The 17,953-nt window shown below is 44.9% G+C and overlaps 1 protein-coding gene across 2 annotated transcripts in view; it reads left to right on the forward strand.

The window, feature by feature from the left end:
• LARGE1 (LARGE xylosyl- and glucuronyltransferase 1) overlaps positions 1-17,953 on the forward strand; it is a 614,612-nt gene that overhangs the window by 348,601 nt on the left and 248,058 nt on the right. For both annotated transcript variants that reach the window (XM_040234777.1, XM_040234778.1), the window contains exon 6: positions 11,301-11,472. In XM_040234777.1, coding sequence (XP_040090711.1) covers positions 11,301-11,472 — 172 coding nt within the window. The remainder of the gene's footprint in view (positions 1-11,300; positions 11,473-17,953) is intronic.

Raw genomic sequence — 17,953 nt, forward strand, 5'->3', positions numbered from 1 at the left:
TGGACAGAAGAGCCTACGGGGCTATAATCCATGGGGTCACAAAGAGTCAGACACGACTGAACAACTAACACAACAACCAACAGCAAGCATCAATTCCCAGGCATGTAGTAGGAGCGAGCCACCTTGAAGCAGATCCCATTGCATTCAGATGTCTATAAGGTCAACCAAGGTCTTGACTACAACCTTATGAGGAATCCTGAGCCAGAGCCACCCAGAAAGTGGGCTTCCAAATTCCTAACAGAAACTGTGTGAGATAATAAACAATTATTGTGGTTTTAAGCTCCTGTGTCTTGAGGTAACTTGTTCTGCAGCAAAGGATAATGAATATCCATTAGACCATAAACTCTTCAAGCACCAGCCATGTTTTATTCATTGTGGACGCTAGTCCCTAGCCCCTTCTCAGTACCTGACCCATATTAAGTGTTCCATCAATGCTGATTTAAATGATTCCAACTGACCTAAACTGGAGCATTTTTTTTTTTCTTCTGCTGGCAAGGGTAAATACAAATGGAGATGACTTTATCTTGTAGGTAAGAATCTCTTCTATTCTTCTAAACATCATTGGTAATACTACCAATTAAAAATAATAGTCAGTACCTATATACAGCATCAGAATTCTCACAAGCTTATGGAGTATGTTCTGTGTGGATGCCCATTTTGCAGATGAGAAAACAGAGGTACATGGAGCAGTTTAATTACTTCAAAGTGACCCAGCCTGGTGAGGGATGGAGCCAGGATTCAAAGACAGGCAGTCAGACTCCAGAGTGCGAGCTGTTAGCCAATTGAAAAGCTTATGTTGAGTGCTTGCAGCATAGCACACACTGTACCAGACCCTTTCATTCTCTTGCCTCATTTAGTGCTTTTGCAAACCTGATGGGTTACATATTTATTTCCTCTCTTTTATGGGTGAGCAGATTGAGGATGAGAGCAGTGAGCTCACCAGTGGGAATCTGGCCGTTCAGACTCCCAAGCTTATGTTCAGTTCACAATCCTCCAGCGCATGGCCCAGGGTCCCCCACCTACCCCCCCACCCACCTGAGTTTGTTATCTTCCATTTCTCAGCAATTATGTTCTGAACATACAGGTTGGTTGCCAAGACAACCATTTCGAAACAACATGAAAGGCAAATGACTTTTAAGATATTCTGCAGCCAGGATGGTTTCTTCTTTAACTTTTAAAAATGAGTCAAGGTGATTTTTAATCCACAGGAGAAAGTGGATAGGTAAAATAAATGTATTATTTTTTCCTTTTTGAAAGAAATTTGTATTGGAATATAGTTGCTTTACAGTGTTTGTTAGTTTTTTTAGTTTCTGCTGTACAGCAAAGTGAATCAGCTGTATCTACACACATGTCCCCTCTTTTTTAGGTCCTTCCCGTTCAGTCACCCAGAGCCCTGAGTAGAGTCCCCTGCGCTGTGCAGTAGGTTCCCAGTAGTTATCAATTTTATACACAGTATCAATAGTGTATATATGTCAATCCCAATCTCCCAGTACATCCGATGCCCCCTCTTCCCTGCTTTTGTGCCCATACATCTGTTTTCTATATCTATGCCTCTGTTTCTGCTTTGCAAATAGGTTCCTCTGTACCATTTTTCTAAATCCCACATATATGCATTAATAGATGATATTTACTTTTCTCTTTTTGACTTTGTCACTCTGTATGACAGTCTCCAAGTCCACCCATGTCTCTATAAGTAACTCAGTTTCATTCCTTTTAATGATGGTTGTTGCTAAGTTGTGTCTGACTCTTTGTGACCCCAGGAACTGCAGCATGCCAGGCTTCCCTGTCCTTCACTATCTCCCAGAGTTTGCTCAAACTCATGTAGGTTGACTTGGTGATGCCATCCAGCCATCTCATCCTCTGTCGCCCTCTTCTCCTCCTGCCTCCAATCTTTCGCAGCATCAGGGTCTTTTCCAGTGAGTCAGCTCTTCGCATCAGGTGGCCAAAGTGTTGGAGATTCGGCATCAGTCCTTCCAGTGAATAGTCCGGGTCGATTTCCTTTAGGATTGGCTGAGTCTTCCATTGTATATATGTACCGCATCTTCTTTATCCATTTCTCTGTCGGACATTTAGGTTGCTTCCATGTCCTGGCTGAAGAAATTTATTTTGAGCAGAAAATATTTCTAGGATGATGAGGAAAGATTCTAGATTAGAAATAGAGCACTTCCCTAGGAAGGGAGCAAGATATACTTGTCAAGATATACAGGTCTTACTCCTGTTTTTTCAGATGAAAAAATTAAAATCCACAGAGATTTTCAATTCAGGAATACCCAGCTCCAAAGTCTTTGTATCTAATTGCCTTGAAAAAAGCTGCTGCTTGGTGAACATAGATTTCACTGATGGAGGCAGGGGGGTGGCCACGGCCCTACAGTTACTAGCCCTGAGGAGTGGAGGACAGCTCTGAACAGACCAGTGACTATGGGAAGGGTGAAGAAGAAAAACACTGCACCATTTCAGAGCAGAGGATCTAAGGCTGAGGGGCTGAAATTTGAGGGAGGGGAAAGGACTCCGTCCTCTGCCCCTACAGTCCACATGCAGGGATATTAATACCTGACCTTTAGTCTAGTTGGAAGTAATGTAAATAAGATAGCACACAGAAAGCTCTCCCACAGTGCCTGCGTGCTTGCGTGCTCCGTCGCTAAGTCATGTCTGACTCTCTGCAACCCTATGGACTGCAGCCCACCAGGCTCCTTTGTCCATGGGATTCTCCAGGCAAGAATACTGGAGTGAGTTGCCATTTCCTTCTCCAGGGGATCTTCCCAATCCAGGGATTGAAGTTGCATCTGTCTCTTGCATTGGCAGGTGGGTTCTTTACCACTAGCGCCACCTAGGAAGCCCCCCAGGGAGCCCCTCACAGGGCAGTAAACAGCTCAAGCCCCAGCAAAGGCTAGATAGTATTACCATTATGGGGGCATCCCAGGGCCCCCGTAAGAATTGCTTGTGCTCCTTTATGTAAGTGCATTCAGTGGTATCTTAAGCTCAGTTGCATTTTTGCTAATTAAATCTTAGAGCATGTCTGCATAGAATTATTAACAGCCATTGCAAGGATAATAATCTGTCCATTAACATAAACCTAGCTTTCATTCTTATTATTTTAATTACATGAAGCCTTTGGCGTGTTCAGTGATGAGGAACATGCTAGGATATTGCTCAGTTAGGTGGTGGTTTTTCTACAGGGTACTCCAGGGGTCAGTCTGCATGACGCCTTCTAGGTCTCTGTAACTTGCCTCTGAAGATGGTCTTCTCCACATTGATTCCCTGGTGGCTCACAAGGTCAGGAATCTGGCTGCAGTACAGGATACCTGGGCGATTCCTGGTCAGGACAATCCCCTGGAGAAGGGAATGGCTACCCACTCTAATATTCTTGCTGGAGAATTCCATGGACAGAGGAGCCTGGCAGGCTACAGTCCATGGGGTTGCAAAGAGTTGGACACTACCAGACGACTAACACTTTTACTTTCTTTCTGTTGATTCCAAAAATTTAATATCCTCAGTTGGACTGGAGTTTATTGTATGTAGGCTGGAAGTGAAATCAGTAGCAGTGTGGATTGTACCAGGAGACTCCCCCTAAAGGTTATATGGGTGACCACTCACACCCATTTTTCCCCCCTCCTAAAACCCAGGATGTGTGGTCCAATTTGGAGATTCACTAGAGAGGGCTTCACATTTCCCAGTAGATCCAGTTTGTGATTTATTAATCTTATATATAGAAATATAGGGAAAAGATATGGGTGATTTATTTTCTCTGTCAGAACTATCTCTGTTCCCTGTTTCCCTTTTATTGTCAAAGTTATTAATGCTATGGGCTTCCCTGATAGCTCAGTTGGCAAAGAATCCGCCTGCAAAGCAGGAGACCCTGGTTGGGTTCCTAGGTCAGGAAGATCCGCTGAAGAAGGGCTAGGCTACCCACTCCAGTATTCTTGGGCTTCCCTTGTGGCTCAGCTTGTAAAGAATCTACCTGCAATGCAGGAAACTTGAGTTCTATCCCTGGGTTTAACGTCTTGCCTTTATCATGTTCCAAATCATGTATCATCTGAATCTGGGTAGCACTGACACACACTCATTAGGAGAAGGGAAATGGACTTTACTTCCCTCTTTTTTTTTTTTTTTTGTTACAATTTATATGTATATTTTGCCTGTGCTAGGTCTTGCTTGCTGTGTGGGCTTTTCTCTAGTTTCCACGAGTTGGGGCTACTCTCTAGTTGTGGTGTCTGGAACTCTCACTCTGGTTTCTCTTGTTGCTGAGCATGGACTCTAGGGCATGTGTACTTTAGTAGTTTCAGTAGAGCACAGGCTCAGTAGTTGGGGCACACAGACTTAGTTTATCCAAGGCATGAGAATCTTCCCAGACCAGGGATCAAACACGTGTCCCCTGCTTTGGCAGGCAGCTTCTTTACCATTGACCCACCAGGGAAGCCCATTTACTTCCCTTCTCTTAATGAATAGATGCTTTGTAATCCTCACGGCAATATTGTGAAGTGAGCGTTTGAAGTTCCCATTTTGCAGATGAGAAAACTGAGGCTTATGAGAAAACTGAGACTTGCCTTGAGTCACATAGCTTATAAGCTTGTTAGAACTCATGCTAAAAACCAGGCTCTGGGGCTCAACAAGCTGTGCCTTTTTCAATGTACTGTACCGATCTGGACCCAAGCGATTACAGATGCCTGTTCTCCTAATTGGCAAAAATGTCACAGGTGGCATTTGAACTGAGGCCTGGTTAAGTCTGCAGTCATGCACATGATCAAATGACTGTGTTGTTACCATAATATGAATGACATCATGCCTACCTCAAGGATTTATAGTCCAGAGCTGGAAAGAGACATGGAAAATTAGACACAGTGTGATGGCTTGCTGTGCCGAAGGAAAGGAAACAGCTCGATTTAGGAGCCCTCATCCAGCCTTGGGTAGCAGGGAAGGGGGCTGGAGGCTGGTGCCTTCCAAGTTGGAACTTGGAGGAAGAGCAAGATTTGGACAGAGGCAGAGAGCACAGGTTCCATGCTCCTTCTAAGAGAAGGAGCCATTTGTAACAAATACATCTGCTTCTCACCACACTTTCTTCCCCCCTCTAGATTCCTTAGTTTTCTTTCTGGGATTTTCTTCCTGAATACAAACCCATTCAAATGCTTCCTTTACCTCTAATTGAACACTCTAACTTAATTGATTATGTATTAAGTCGGGGACTTGCGGCGATGTTCAGGCCTGGGCTCGTATCGAGATTAATTTATTCCTGTAGTCCTACTGTTCTGTGATGCATGCAAGTGCCTCGCCTGTGTGTGAAAAAGAAAGCCGGGACATGGAGCCGTCTAATTAGACGGCTTAACCCAACGTGCTGGTGTTCGATCTCCACCAAGCTCTCTTGCTTTGATGGTAACCAAAATAGATGAATAAATTAATCAAAGGTCTGATTAAATAGCACAACTCTGCGGCATGGGCCGGTGATTGCCAAGCTTCAGTTCAGGCAAATTCTCAGGGGAGTGAGGAAACCAAGCAGAGTTCCAAAGGCCCAGGCTTACACGAGGAAGAGTTTTATAAAACCCACGGGAGGGAATTATTCAGAGTCCTCAGGCGTCAGATCTTAAGGTGATGACTGGCCTGGAAGCTGACTTCAAAGAAAGACTATGGTTTCAGAAAGGAACACAAACATTTCGGCTGACAGATTCCAGCTATAGCTTTGCATCTTGCTTGGTAAGGATTTGTGACTAATCAGTCACCTTCCTGTGCCATCCATCTGTCTGTCCATCCGTCCGTCTGTCTCCCCATGCATCCTTCCATCTCCCCAGCCATCCTGCAGATGTGTGTTGTGTCTGTGATGTGGAAGGCTTGCTGCTTTGATCTTGCCATCATTTGTTTAAATTAATGGCCATTCTATTCTGTTAGGTTTGTCCCTCTGGGTTCTTTCTCATCTTTCTTCACTCTTCCCCTTGGGCTGATGCCTAAGGGCTGCATCCCCAAGCTTACTTTCTCACTGGATTAGATTATGTTTGGGTTTGCCCAGTGGGCTACCCTAGCAGCAGGCTTAAGGGCAGGAGGAGAGGGGGAGCTGAGATATCTCTCCCTGATCCATCCTGAGGGATTGTTGCAGCAAGGTCATGTCTTTCTTCTGAAGGTCACTGCTCCTGCTAAGGGGCTTATTCATCTGACTCCCCTCTTTGGATACTAGCAACAGCTGGCATTGGCCCTTCATGCCTTGAGTGGTAATGGCCCCCAACTCTTCCCCTCACCAAGCCTGCCCAGTGCCTTGTTTCTGCCCTTAAATTCTGCATTCACCCACACCCTGACCAATAATGATACACTGAAAGTGACTCCCTTTTATAAACGGCAGAAACTCAAGCCTAGCAGTCTTGGCCAAGTGGACATGGTGATTAATTGACAGTGTCAGAATATGAATGCAGGTATATCTGACTCCAGGACCCAAGGTTCAGTTCTGTACTAGATCCCAGAGATGCCCCCAGACTTCAGTATTAAGTATTGAAGAGGCGTACGTGCGCGCACATGTGTGTTAGTTCCTCAGCTTGGTTCAGTCACTCAGTTGTGTCCAACTCTTTGCCGACCCCATGGACTGCAGCATGCCAAGCCTCCCTGTACATCACCAACTCCCAGACTTTACTTAAACTCATCTCCATTGAGTTGGTGATGCCATCCAACCATCTCATCCTCTGTCGTGCCCTTCTCCTCCTGCCTTCAGTCTTTCCCAGCATCAGAATCTTTTCAAATGAGTCCGTTCTTCTCATCAGGTGGCCAAAGTATTGGAGTTTCAGCTTTAGCATCAGATTTCCAATGAACACTCAGGACTTTATCTCCTTTTAGGATGTACTGATTGGATCTCCTTGCAGTCCAAGGGACTCTCAAGAGTGGTCTCCAACACCGCCGTTCAAATGCATCAATTCTTTGTTAGTTGCTCATCCACGTCCAACTCTTTGCAACCCCATGGACTCCTCTGTCCGTGGAATTTTCCAGGTAAGAATACTGGAGTGGGTTGCTTTTCCCTTCTCCAGGGGATCCTCCTCACCCAGAGATCAAATCCAAGCCTAGCTATGTACATACTTGAAATGGGGAGAGAGAATCAGGACAAAGGGTGGGACCACATTTGCTGAGGATGTTTTGTGTACCAAGAATTGAGTCCTTTAAACTCCTTCAGTTTTTACATTAGCCATCTATTTGCCATGAAGTGATGGAACCGGATGCCATGGTCTTGAGCTTTAAGCCAACTTTTTCACTTTCCTCTTTCACTTTCATCAAGAGGCTCTTTAGTTCTTCTTCACTTTCTGCCATAAGGGTGGTGTCATCTGCATATCTGAGGTTATTGATATTTCTCCCGGAAATCTTGATTCCAGGTTATGCTTCATCCAGCCCAGCATTTCTCATGATGTACTCTGCATATAAGTTATACAAGTTAAATAAGCACAGTGACAATATACAGCCTTGATGTACTCCTTTTCCTATTTGGAACAAGTCTATTGTTCCATGTCCAGGCAAATAGATGGGGAAACAGTGACTGACTTTATTTTTCTGGGCTCCAAAATCACTGCAGATGGTGATTGCAGCCATGAAATTAAAAGACGCTTACTCCTTGGAAGGAAAGTTATGACTAACCTAGACAGCATATTGAAAAGCAGAGACATTACTTTGTCAACAAACATCCATTCTGGTCAAGTGGTCCCAGTGGTCATGTATGGATGTGAGAGTTGGACTAGAAAGAAAGCTGAGCACAGAAGAATTGATGCTTTTGAACTGTGGTGTTGGAGAAGACTCTTGAGAGTCCCTTGGACTGCAAGGAGATCAAACCAGTCCATCCTAAAGGAGATCAGTCCTGGGTATTCATTGTCAGGACTGATGCTGAGGCTGAAACTCCAATACTTTGGCCACCTGATGTGAAGAGCTGACTCATCTGAAAAGACCCTGATGCTGGGAAAGATTGAAGGCAGGAGGAGAAGGGAACGACAGAGGATGAGATGGTTGCATGGCATCACCAACTCAATGGGCATGGGTTTGGGTGGACTCCGGGAGTTGGTGATGGACAGGGAGGCCTGGCATGCTGAGGTTCATGGGGTCGCAAAGAGTCAGACACGACTGAGCAACTGAACTGAACTGAACTGTGACGTAGTAGCAGCTCTATTTTTACAGGTAAAGAAACCAAGGCTGAGATCAATCCTTCGTGTGGGGCTAGAGTCCAGATTTGAACTTTTGTTTCTTTTTCCCTCCTCCATGCTACCCAGGAACAAGGGGACAGGTTGTAGGCAGTCAGTGGTTCTTTCTCTTGAAATTGACACATGGTGAAGAGTTCAGTTTATTTTTTCTTCTTTTCTGGTCAAAATTGTACTCACTTAATGCAAAGTGGGCGGAGAATGCAATGGCACCCCACTCCAGTACTCTTGCCTGGAAAATCCCATGGACGGAGGAGCCCGGTAGGCTGCAGTCCATGGGGTCGCTAAGAGTCGGAGACGACTGAGCGACTTCACTTTCACTTTTCACTTTTCACTTTCATGCATTGGAGAAGGAAATGGCAACCCACTCCAGTATTCTTGCCTGGATAATCCCAGGGATGGGGGCACCTGGTGGGCTGCCATCTATGGGGTTGCGCAGAGTCGGACATGACTGAAGTGATTTAGCAATGCAAAGAGGGAGTTGGTGATGGACAGGGAGGCCTGGCACACTGTGAATCATGGGGTCGCAAAGAATTGGACATGACTGAGTGACTGAACCGACCGACCAAACCAATGCAAAGAGCCATTGCAAAACTGAGAATAAGGAATAGCTAAAATGGTATTTTCAAACAAATTGGAGATGAAAACATAGCATGGAGTAGGTGTGAGAGATGGAATGGGTCATATGAGTTATCAGAGAAGGTCCTTTCTGATAGCTTTCTTAAACTGACTTCGTACACTCCAATTTCCCATCACTGGATCCTTATGTGTTTAAAATGAAGAATGTCACACTTAGTTTTTCTTTGAAACATTAGCAGTTGATAATTTTTTAAAGTTGGCAAGTATAGATTAAATGTGTGTATATAACATGAATATATGTATATATGAATGTATGTATACCTGTATCTGGGGCTTCCCTGGTGGCTCAGATAGTAAAGAATCTGCCTGCAATGCAGGAAAGCCTGGTTCAGGCCCTGGGTTGGGAAGATCCCCTGGAGAGGAGAATGGCCACCCATTCCAGTATTCTTGCCTGGTGAATTCTGTGGACAGAGAAGCCTGGCAGGCTACAGTCCATGGGGTCTCAAAGAGTCAGACACGACTGAGGACTAACACTTTCTCATCTTTATATCTGTCTATAGAGAGAGACTGTACTCCTCTCATCCCCCAAATTGATGTCAGTGTTTGATGCTGTGCTTCTATTAATCTGAGTGGATATGTTTTCATATTGTTTGATTATATACAGTGGTTAATAAGCAAAAGCAATTTTTAAGCTTCCTTTTTTTTTTTTTACTTTTAACATATGTCAGTTTCTTTTCATTTCATCTTAATCTATGTTGTTTGTAACAACTGCACAGTGTGCTATCAGTGGTTTTTGTCTGCATCAGTTAGGATTTTTTTTTTTTTTCTTTAGCCGCAGCATGTGGTCTCTTTGTTGAGAAGGAAATGGAATGGCAACCCACGACAGTAATCTTGCCTGGAAAATCTCATGGACAGAGGGGCCTTGTGGGCTACAGTCCATGGGGTCACAAAGAGTTGGACACCATTTAGCAACTAAACAACAACAAATATTGGCTCTTACGTATGGCATGCAGGATCTTAGAGCATATGGGTTCTAGTTCCCTGACCAGGGATCGAGCCTGTGGTCCCCTGCATTGGGAGTGTGGAGTTTTAACCACTGTACCACCAGGAAAGTCCCCTATCAAATTTTTTAAATACCATGTTTTAATGAACTGTTTAATTTTTTGGCATTTGGATTGTTGCTATTTATTTACTTTTATGACATGGTGATGAACTTCAGGAATAAAACTTTGATCTTGTTCTTAAGTGTGACTTTAAAAAAAAAAAAGTGTCCTTGAATGGAATTATAAGGACCAAAAGGGAGAATATTTTTTGGAATTTTTATGATGTGACCACATTTTCCATTAAAGGGTTCCATTCCAAATGTTCATTTCTTGAAAACAAGTGTACTTTGGCTTCCATGGAGATTCCCATGGCAGCTGAGACGAGACCCTGCCCACAGGGTCTTCATCAATGACCTGTGCTTCTGGAAGCTTTCGTCACACTGGTGTTCAGTATTATTGTTAGCCTTCATTATCAGTAGTAGTGGTAGTAGTACTAGTAGTATCATTAGCACTTTTATCAAATGGCACTAGGGTGTGTGGCTCGCTGATGTGCCCACCACCTGAGGGACATTTGTTATTCCTTTGTTTGTTCTTGTATGTTCTCAGTTGCTCAGTGGTGTCTGACTCTTTGGGACCCCATGGACTGTAGCCCGCCAGGGATGGGATTCTCCAGGCAAGAATCCTGGAGAGGGTTGCCATTTCCTACTCCATGGGATCTTCCTGACCCAGGGACTGAACCAGCCTCTCCCACACTGGCAGGCGGGTTCTTTCCCAATAAGCCACCTGTCATTCCTTAGTAGCATGTGAGGATTTCAGTATAGCACTCCATGGGTCACCCTGCTGGCTATACATCCGGTCTTGCTACCCAGTGAAGAATGGCATATAGATAGTGAGCAGGTCCTTCCTGTGTCTTTATCTGAGAGTAAAAAGAATGGAGTAACCATAACCTGCTAAAACCAATACAATATTGTAAAGTAATTAACCTCCAATGAAAATAAATAAATTTATGTAAAAAAAGAAGTCCATCTGAAAAATAAAAAATAGATAAGTGTACATCTTAATGATACCATTAAGTAATCATTTTTAATGGCACAGAAATGGAATAAGACTGTAAGAAATATATCTATCCAGGAACAATTAGACATTGGTTGCAAATATATATACAGTATGATTCCATTTTTGAAACTTTTGTTTATTCTTTTGTGAATATTGTTTTCTCCAGTGAGCCTATATAATTTCTATAATAACAGAAATCTTATTTTAATGTATTTGCATGGGGTAGTTATTTCAAAAACATTACTCTCCTTCTCCCTTGATTCAGATACATCTTCTTCCAAAAGAACTTCACAAGCCAAACTATAAATTACATGAACAAATCTTTAAGAAAATATTCATTCATTTACTCAACAATTTTTATCGGAACCTTTTTATGTACCAGGCACTATTTATAATGCTTGTGCAAAAAATTAAATGTAGTGATTTTTTTTTTTTTTTTTTGCTTTCTCCTACTCTTTCTCTTCACTTCCCTGTCTAGTCTGAAGTTTCCTGGATCCCCAACAAACACTACTCTGGGATTTATGGTCTGATGAAGCTTGTCCTCACCAAGACTCTTCCTGCCAACCTGGAGAGGGTCATCGTCCTTGACACAGACATCACCTTTGCAACAGACATTGCTGAGCTCTGGGCTGTGTTCCACAAGTTCAAAGGTAATTGTAGCTCTTTTATTTTTTTTCCTGATATCTGAAGGTGTCGACTGACATAACAAGAATAGCAATTGTATTTATTTTTTTAATGTGAGGGCAACTCTTAATGAGGTCATGCTAATGAAATAGACAAGGAATTATAAACAGAGGTGAGCATCTGTTCTACTCTCATTTGATACTTGTTAGAGGAAAACAGGGATTGGCTTGTATGTCATTAATAATTGAAGAGGTAAGATCTGTGTTCATCGGAGAACCCAGTTGAGGGTTGTTGAATTGCTTTGTAAGAGACAGACATCAAATGTGTGTATTTTGTGTGCCCATAATTGAGTGTTGGCTTCCTTGTGTGGAGACACGCGTTTATCGGTTTTCCCTTTTTATCAAATGATACTTTGATTGCTGAGAAAGCCTGTGAGATGGTGGTGATGGGTATTCATTATAGAGTGTTTGAAAATGTTCTTATGACTTTTTCTTTCATTAAAAAGTTGATGGTTTTTAAAGAAGTATGTAAGTTCGGCTTTCTAAGAGGTTCTTTCTAGTCAGTTTCTTCTTAGTTTTTATTGCTAACTCTTGTCACTGCCCCAGGGTATGTGTGAGTATCAGGTGGGAAATTGTGAGGACAGTCAATGTTTATAACTGGTGTGGATTCTTGAGAGAAGTGGCAGGCACAAACCCTACTACTATTTTATTTTTTAATATAAATTTATTTATTTTAATTGGAGGTTAATTACTTTACAATATTGTATTGGTTTTGCCATACATCAACATGAATCTGCCACAGGTATACACGTGCTCCCCATCCTGAACCCCCCTCCCTCCTCCCTCCCTGCACCATTCCCCTGGGTCGTCTCAGTCCATTTAAATACCCCTCTCCCAGGTGTCATCCTTTAAATTAGGTTATTAGTTTTATATTCTCAATATTAGACAAATACATTGAGAGATAAACCTAGCGGTGAGTGGTGTTTTTTTTTTTTTTTTTTTTCTGACTTCTGCACTCTGGCTTCTGTGTTTAAAATCCCTCCTGCCTCTTCTCTATAGCTCCTTATCCTCTGAAGGTGAAATATTGCTTAGTGATTTTAAATCACAGCATTCTCAAGATTCACAGGCTATTCCAGTTGGTTTCTGTTTCCATTCACTAACAGAAGAGTAAATTCCTCACCCACTCCTGCCTCTGCCTGCGTCCTTCTGGGAGCTTCCCAGCTTTGGGATAATTGAAAAAAGTCCTCAGCACACCATGGGGGCAAAACACTCTGAGCCTTGGACTCTTTTCCTTGTCAGGATCAAAACTTTCCTTATTCGTGTCAATAATGACACTAACAGACTCTGTTGAAACAGAGTGTGTCTCAGCTTTCGGAGCTCTTCTTCATAGAATGTTTGGATCTATCGTTTTAGTTCGCAAATAAAGGGACAGAAGCTTGGCGGGATGCAAGGTTACTTGGAGCTAAGACCACAGTGTGTGTGTGTATTGTCTTCCCTGTGCCCCATCACATCTATTTGTTTTTGTTTTTTCCTGATTACACTGCACTCATTAGGGGCATTTTTTCCTATAGTCATGTGGCATTTTATTCCTATTTTAGTGCTGACCTTCAGTATTCAGTGATGTATTTATTCAGCAGGCATTTGTTGCATCCCCGCTGGGGGTCACCGGCTGTAAGGAGTCATCCACTGGGCCCTGGCTGTATGATGAGAGGTGAAGGGGAGGGAGAGTCACCACCTCCCATGGAGGGAGGAACCTCCACCTCCAGCTGGGACCATGTCACTGTAGAGGTGATGATCATGTCCTTCTCGCAGGATGAGAGTAGTGATTGTGTGTGGTGGACACTGACATTCCCCTTTGGGAGGAAAGGCTCATACCGCCAGCTGCTGGAAGACTGCCTGCAGGTGGGCTCTGCTCTCAGCCCTCTTTGGGGAATGGTCAGGTGAAGAGAGTCACCTTGCCCGGGCCACGCCCCACACCATGGACTGAATGATGCATGTGATATCTTGCAGGATCCACTGGTGTCTGCCTGGCAGCCCCATTTCTCCCTGTGCCCAGTCCTGCTGGCACACTGCCCCTTTCATAGATGCTGTCCTGAGAATTCTCCCTAAGTTAACCCCCGACGTGCTCACTCCTATTCCCATGTCTACTTCCCGAGAAACTCAGCCTGCCATATACGTTCAGAGCTGTAAGTCTCTCCTGGATGAGTGTAACCCAGCAAGATCCCAGGGACAGGTGGTCCCTAAAGGTAACCTGTCGCTGGGAAATCACATCTATTCTGTCCCAGCAAGGACCTGCCACAGCGCTGGTAGGGTTCTGTCGCCAGTCACAACCACAGTAATAATCCTAGTGTTAAGCCTGCCCACCCCCATATCTCTGTGGATGTGAAGGCATCCAAGGCTCTTGCTGCTCCCGGAGATGACCCAAGGGTGTGGATTTGGAGGACTCAGAGACTCAAGGCAGCTCCTGGGGCAGAGAAGAGTATATGGGCCAAGGTCAGGGCTGGGGAAGTTTGATTGCAAGGAGTTCAGTTAAGGGGCTGCATTTTATTTGCTCATCCTCTCGTTGGTTCATTTCAAGCATTAGTCAGGCCCCCACAGTGCAGAGGAATATATTAGATGCTGTTGTTAGAAAAGGGCACCTGCCTTCAAGGAAGGAATACTGTGTCTGTGTCTACCTATCATCAGCAAAGGAGTATAACAAGTGTCTGAGGTTTTCCCATGCCCACCCTAACTTTTCTGGGAAAAGAAGGAAATGAAAAGAAAGTAAGTAAGCTCTTCTCTTTTCCGTATGGTGCTCTTTAGTGTAGGGTCGTGTATGTGTGATTATTTTTTCTAAACCGAATGATTAGAAGCCAGGTCACGGAATAGGAAGGAAGTCCCTTAGGACAGACCGATAAATGTGAAACACTGATGCAGGAGGGAAGGTTCCTCTCTCATAAAGGTAATCGCAGTTGATATCTTTCACTGTAAACCTTTGGAGTAACATTGATGCCACTTGGCCTTGCTGGGCTTTCTCTGGTCTGGAACACCTCGTTTATCTGGGCTGCAGTGACTCTAGTGTTCAGTCTCATATAGACTTGACTCCTGAAGGATGCTGTGAAATCCCCCTTACCTAAACTCATTACATAGAGAACCTGGTAAAGAGCTTTTTAATAAAGACTTAGACCAGCCTCAGTCTCTGCCATGATCATCGCCTATGTGGCATTTGCCTGGCTCTGCATCCTGATCAAGTCTACTCCATCTGGCATGGGGGCAGAATCAAAGGCATAAGGAAGTGTGATTTTCCCCAGATTTGAGAAATAAAACCTCCATCTGCAGAATATTGGCCCAGCCTGTGAAGTTCCAGGACACCCTCTTTAGAGCAGCTGTGAGCCCTAGGAAGCCTCTGCATGTATTCGTCCTGGTCCAGTAGAATAAGCCAGAACTGGAGCCCCTCTGGAGACTCGGTGGCCACAGGCAGGCTCCTTGACTCCTCTGGGCCTCAGTGAGCCAAGAACCATGCAGCAGGGCCGTTGCAGGAAACGCACAGACAGTTTGCACTATTCTTCCCGTGTTCCATTTTCTCTAAGGACTCCTGCCAGCAGCTGTGGGGTAACAGCAGATGCCATTAATGGGTGTCTGCTCCATTACTTTGCAGCTTTGCCCACAAAGCCATGGGGCAGCTGTGAAGTGTACAATAAAGGCAAAATATGAAGAACTTTGGAAGTATTTTTGACAAGACATTTAAGAACTTCTGTGGTTTTAATCACTTGCCTTGAAGGGGTTTTTGGACCCTCTAGGCCCTTTGTGTGGGACCTTCTCGCATCCCTTCCTCCCCTGCTTCCCTACTCCTCCAACCCCACCTTCCACATCTATTCAGTCACTCGTTCATTAATTCATTATCTTTTGAGCCCTTGGACCTGTCCTTGGCTCTGGGGATAAAATAGTAAGTCACACAAACCCAGACCTGCCCCCATGTTGCTAATTCCTATTTTTTCTGTGTGGGGAGCCAGACTATCTTATTTCCCCCTTAAAAGTCTTTAAGTGTCTTGCCTGAGATCCTACAGCCTGCGCGAGGCAGTGGTGGAGCCTGGATGGAAGCCAGGCCGACCCCAGGCTGACCTCAGAGCCTACTAGAAGTTTAACCACTAGATTCTAGATCCAACTGAACTCACAGTTACATTAAAGTGTGGAAAGTACCTTGAAAGGCAGAATTCACAGTGAAGTAGAATCACACTTCAGGGGAAGCAGCCTTGGCCAAGGGGCTTCCCTGATGGTTCAAACGGTAAAGAATCTGCCTGCAATGCAAGAGACCCAGGTTCGATCCCTGGGTCAGGCAGGGCCCCTGGAGAAGGGAATGGCAACCCACTCCAGTAACTCTTGCCTGGAGAATTCCATGGACAGAGGAGCCTGGTGGGCTACAGTCCAAAGGGTCACAAAGAGTCAGACACGACTGAAGCGACTAGGCAGCAGCAGCAGTCCTAGCCAGGGAGGCTTGTGAAGGGAAGAAGCAATGGCAACATCAGCCTGATGGCCCCACTTAGAAGGGATGCAGTATCCAGAGGACAGAGGTCCAGAGAGAGAGCTGTGCAGACACTGAAACACACTGCAGTCTGTTCCTCAAACAGGCCAGGCGGGCCCTGCCTTGGTCATTTGCTCTGATGTCCCCATGCTGGGAATGCTAGTCCCCGAGGTCCCTCCCTGTCTTGCTGCCAGAACTCCCTTTAAGGTTTTGCTCAAAGCTCAGCTTCTCTCAAGATTTCCGCCAACTGGCCCCTTTAATCCTGCAACCTGGGATACCATCCCATCCCTCTCACGCTGTTCTTTCCTTTTTTTTTTTTTTTTTTTTTTTACTGCATCCATCATCTTCTAATCTAGTCCATAATTGTTTATTAAGATTGCTCTGCTCCACCCAGGCAGCCGCACAGACCCCCAGATACCGAGGACGACCTGGCTGGCTTTACCTGATTATTGTGTGTCTTTCCAGCTAATACGTACGTACCTTGAAGGCAGGGGTCTTTTCTTCCTGACGCTTTCCCAGCACCTAGAACAATACCTGGCAGGTGCTCCTTAAGTAAGTGAACAGATAAAACATGTGATTCCAGGTTTGCAGAGTAGGAAATAAGGCAAGAGAACCACGAAAGGTTTTATCAATTGCAGCTTTGGGTTTTATCTAAAGGTAACTGAAAACCAGTTGAGAGTTTTAGGTACAGAAAAGGATGTTCAGATTTTCAGATTTGAAGAGGCTCCTTTGGCTGCAGCATGGGGTTGTTCTATAAGATGAAGCAGGAAACCAGTGCCTTGAAAGAAAGTTTTGGCAGCAGGTGGGAGGTTGTCTACTGCTGTGGTCCAAGCAAGATATGACAGTGGCCGTACAGCAGGATGTTGCCCTTGGGGGCAGCAAGTGATGTCGAAGAGAGACGCAGGCGGGAGTGGAATGGATGGCCCCAGGTGACGAGTTCCGTGTTGGGCATGTGCAGATGGAATGAATAGGTCTGGATCTTACAAAAGAGTCTGGGCTGGAGGTATCTTTAGGTGATTCATTTTCGGAATGAAAACAAAGCTGTTTTATGAAAATGTTCCTGTTGGGCTATGACAGTTTCCTTTTCCGATTTCCAGGATTAGAATCCAGGGGCATGATGCTGTGGTTCCCAGCCCTGCAGGGAGGGTGGCTGGCTGGATCTGCTGTTTATCCAATGGGGGGTTCATTGGGTGATGGCAGGTGGGGGTCAGCACATCTAAAGGCTGGGCGAGGTGTGACTGGCAGGCTGTGATTAGCAGGGACGGGGAGCAGACTTCTCAGGAGAAAGGGTCATGGAGGGCACCCTGAATGTGTCAGGAGACCCTGACGGTGCAGCTCACACCGTGAGTGATGTCAGTTCCTGCCTCTAGTTACCACTGTGTCACCAAGCCAGCCACATCCTGATTGCCCTGTCTGCGTGGCTCATGGGATGGGACAGGACAGCCACGCCTATGCTCCCCAGGGTCCCCTGATGGGGCGAGCAGACTTCTGTCCGCTGTGTGAATTTCCTTCAAGCACAGGGATGCAGGCTCTCTGTGAAGTGAGCTAGAGAGACACTATGAGTCGCCTAGGGAAGAGAAGGAAAGAGAGGTTTCTAGAGTGCTGTGAGGTATTTCTTCCACCTCGTCCTCGTTCAGCTCAAGGGTCCACTCCCGGAGTCATTGGACATAGACTTCCAGGGCCTTTTCTAAGGCTGCCTCCCATCCATCCGCTCACCATCTTTCTAACCTTGGCACTACTCATGTCTCTGGACCTCTGTTTCTTACTGGCAGAGTGGGGATGATGACGTGGTGAGGGTGATGTGAAATGAGACGTAAAAAGGTCTCAGAACGGTTCCTGATGCAGAGGAATGACCAGCAGTGTGTTGTGGCTGCTATTTCGAATATATGAGAGTCATTTTACTGTCATCACAGTAAGACAGCTGTCTGTCTACCTAAAAGAGTCAGGATGGGAAAATCTTCATCTTAGAGGAGATGGTGTTAGTCCTCTATGAGTAAGAAAATTTCC

The sequence above is a fragment of the Oryx dammah genome, unplaced genomic scaffold (assembly GCF_014754425.2).
Source record: "Oryx dammah isolate SB20612 unplaced genomic scaffold, SCBI_Odam_1.1 HiC_scaffold_29, whole genome shotgun sequence".
Classification (NCBI taxonomy): Eukaryota; Metazoa; Chordata; class Mammalia; order Artiodactyla; family Bovidae; genus Oryx; species Oryx dammah.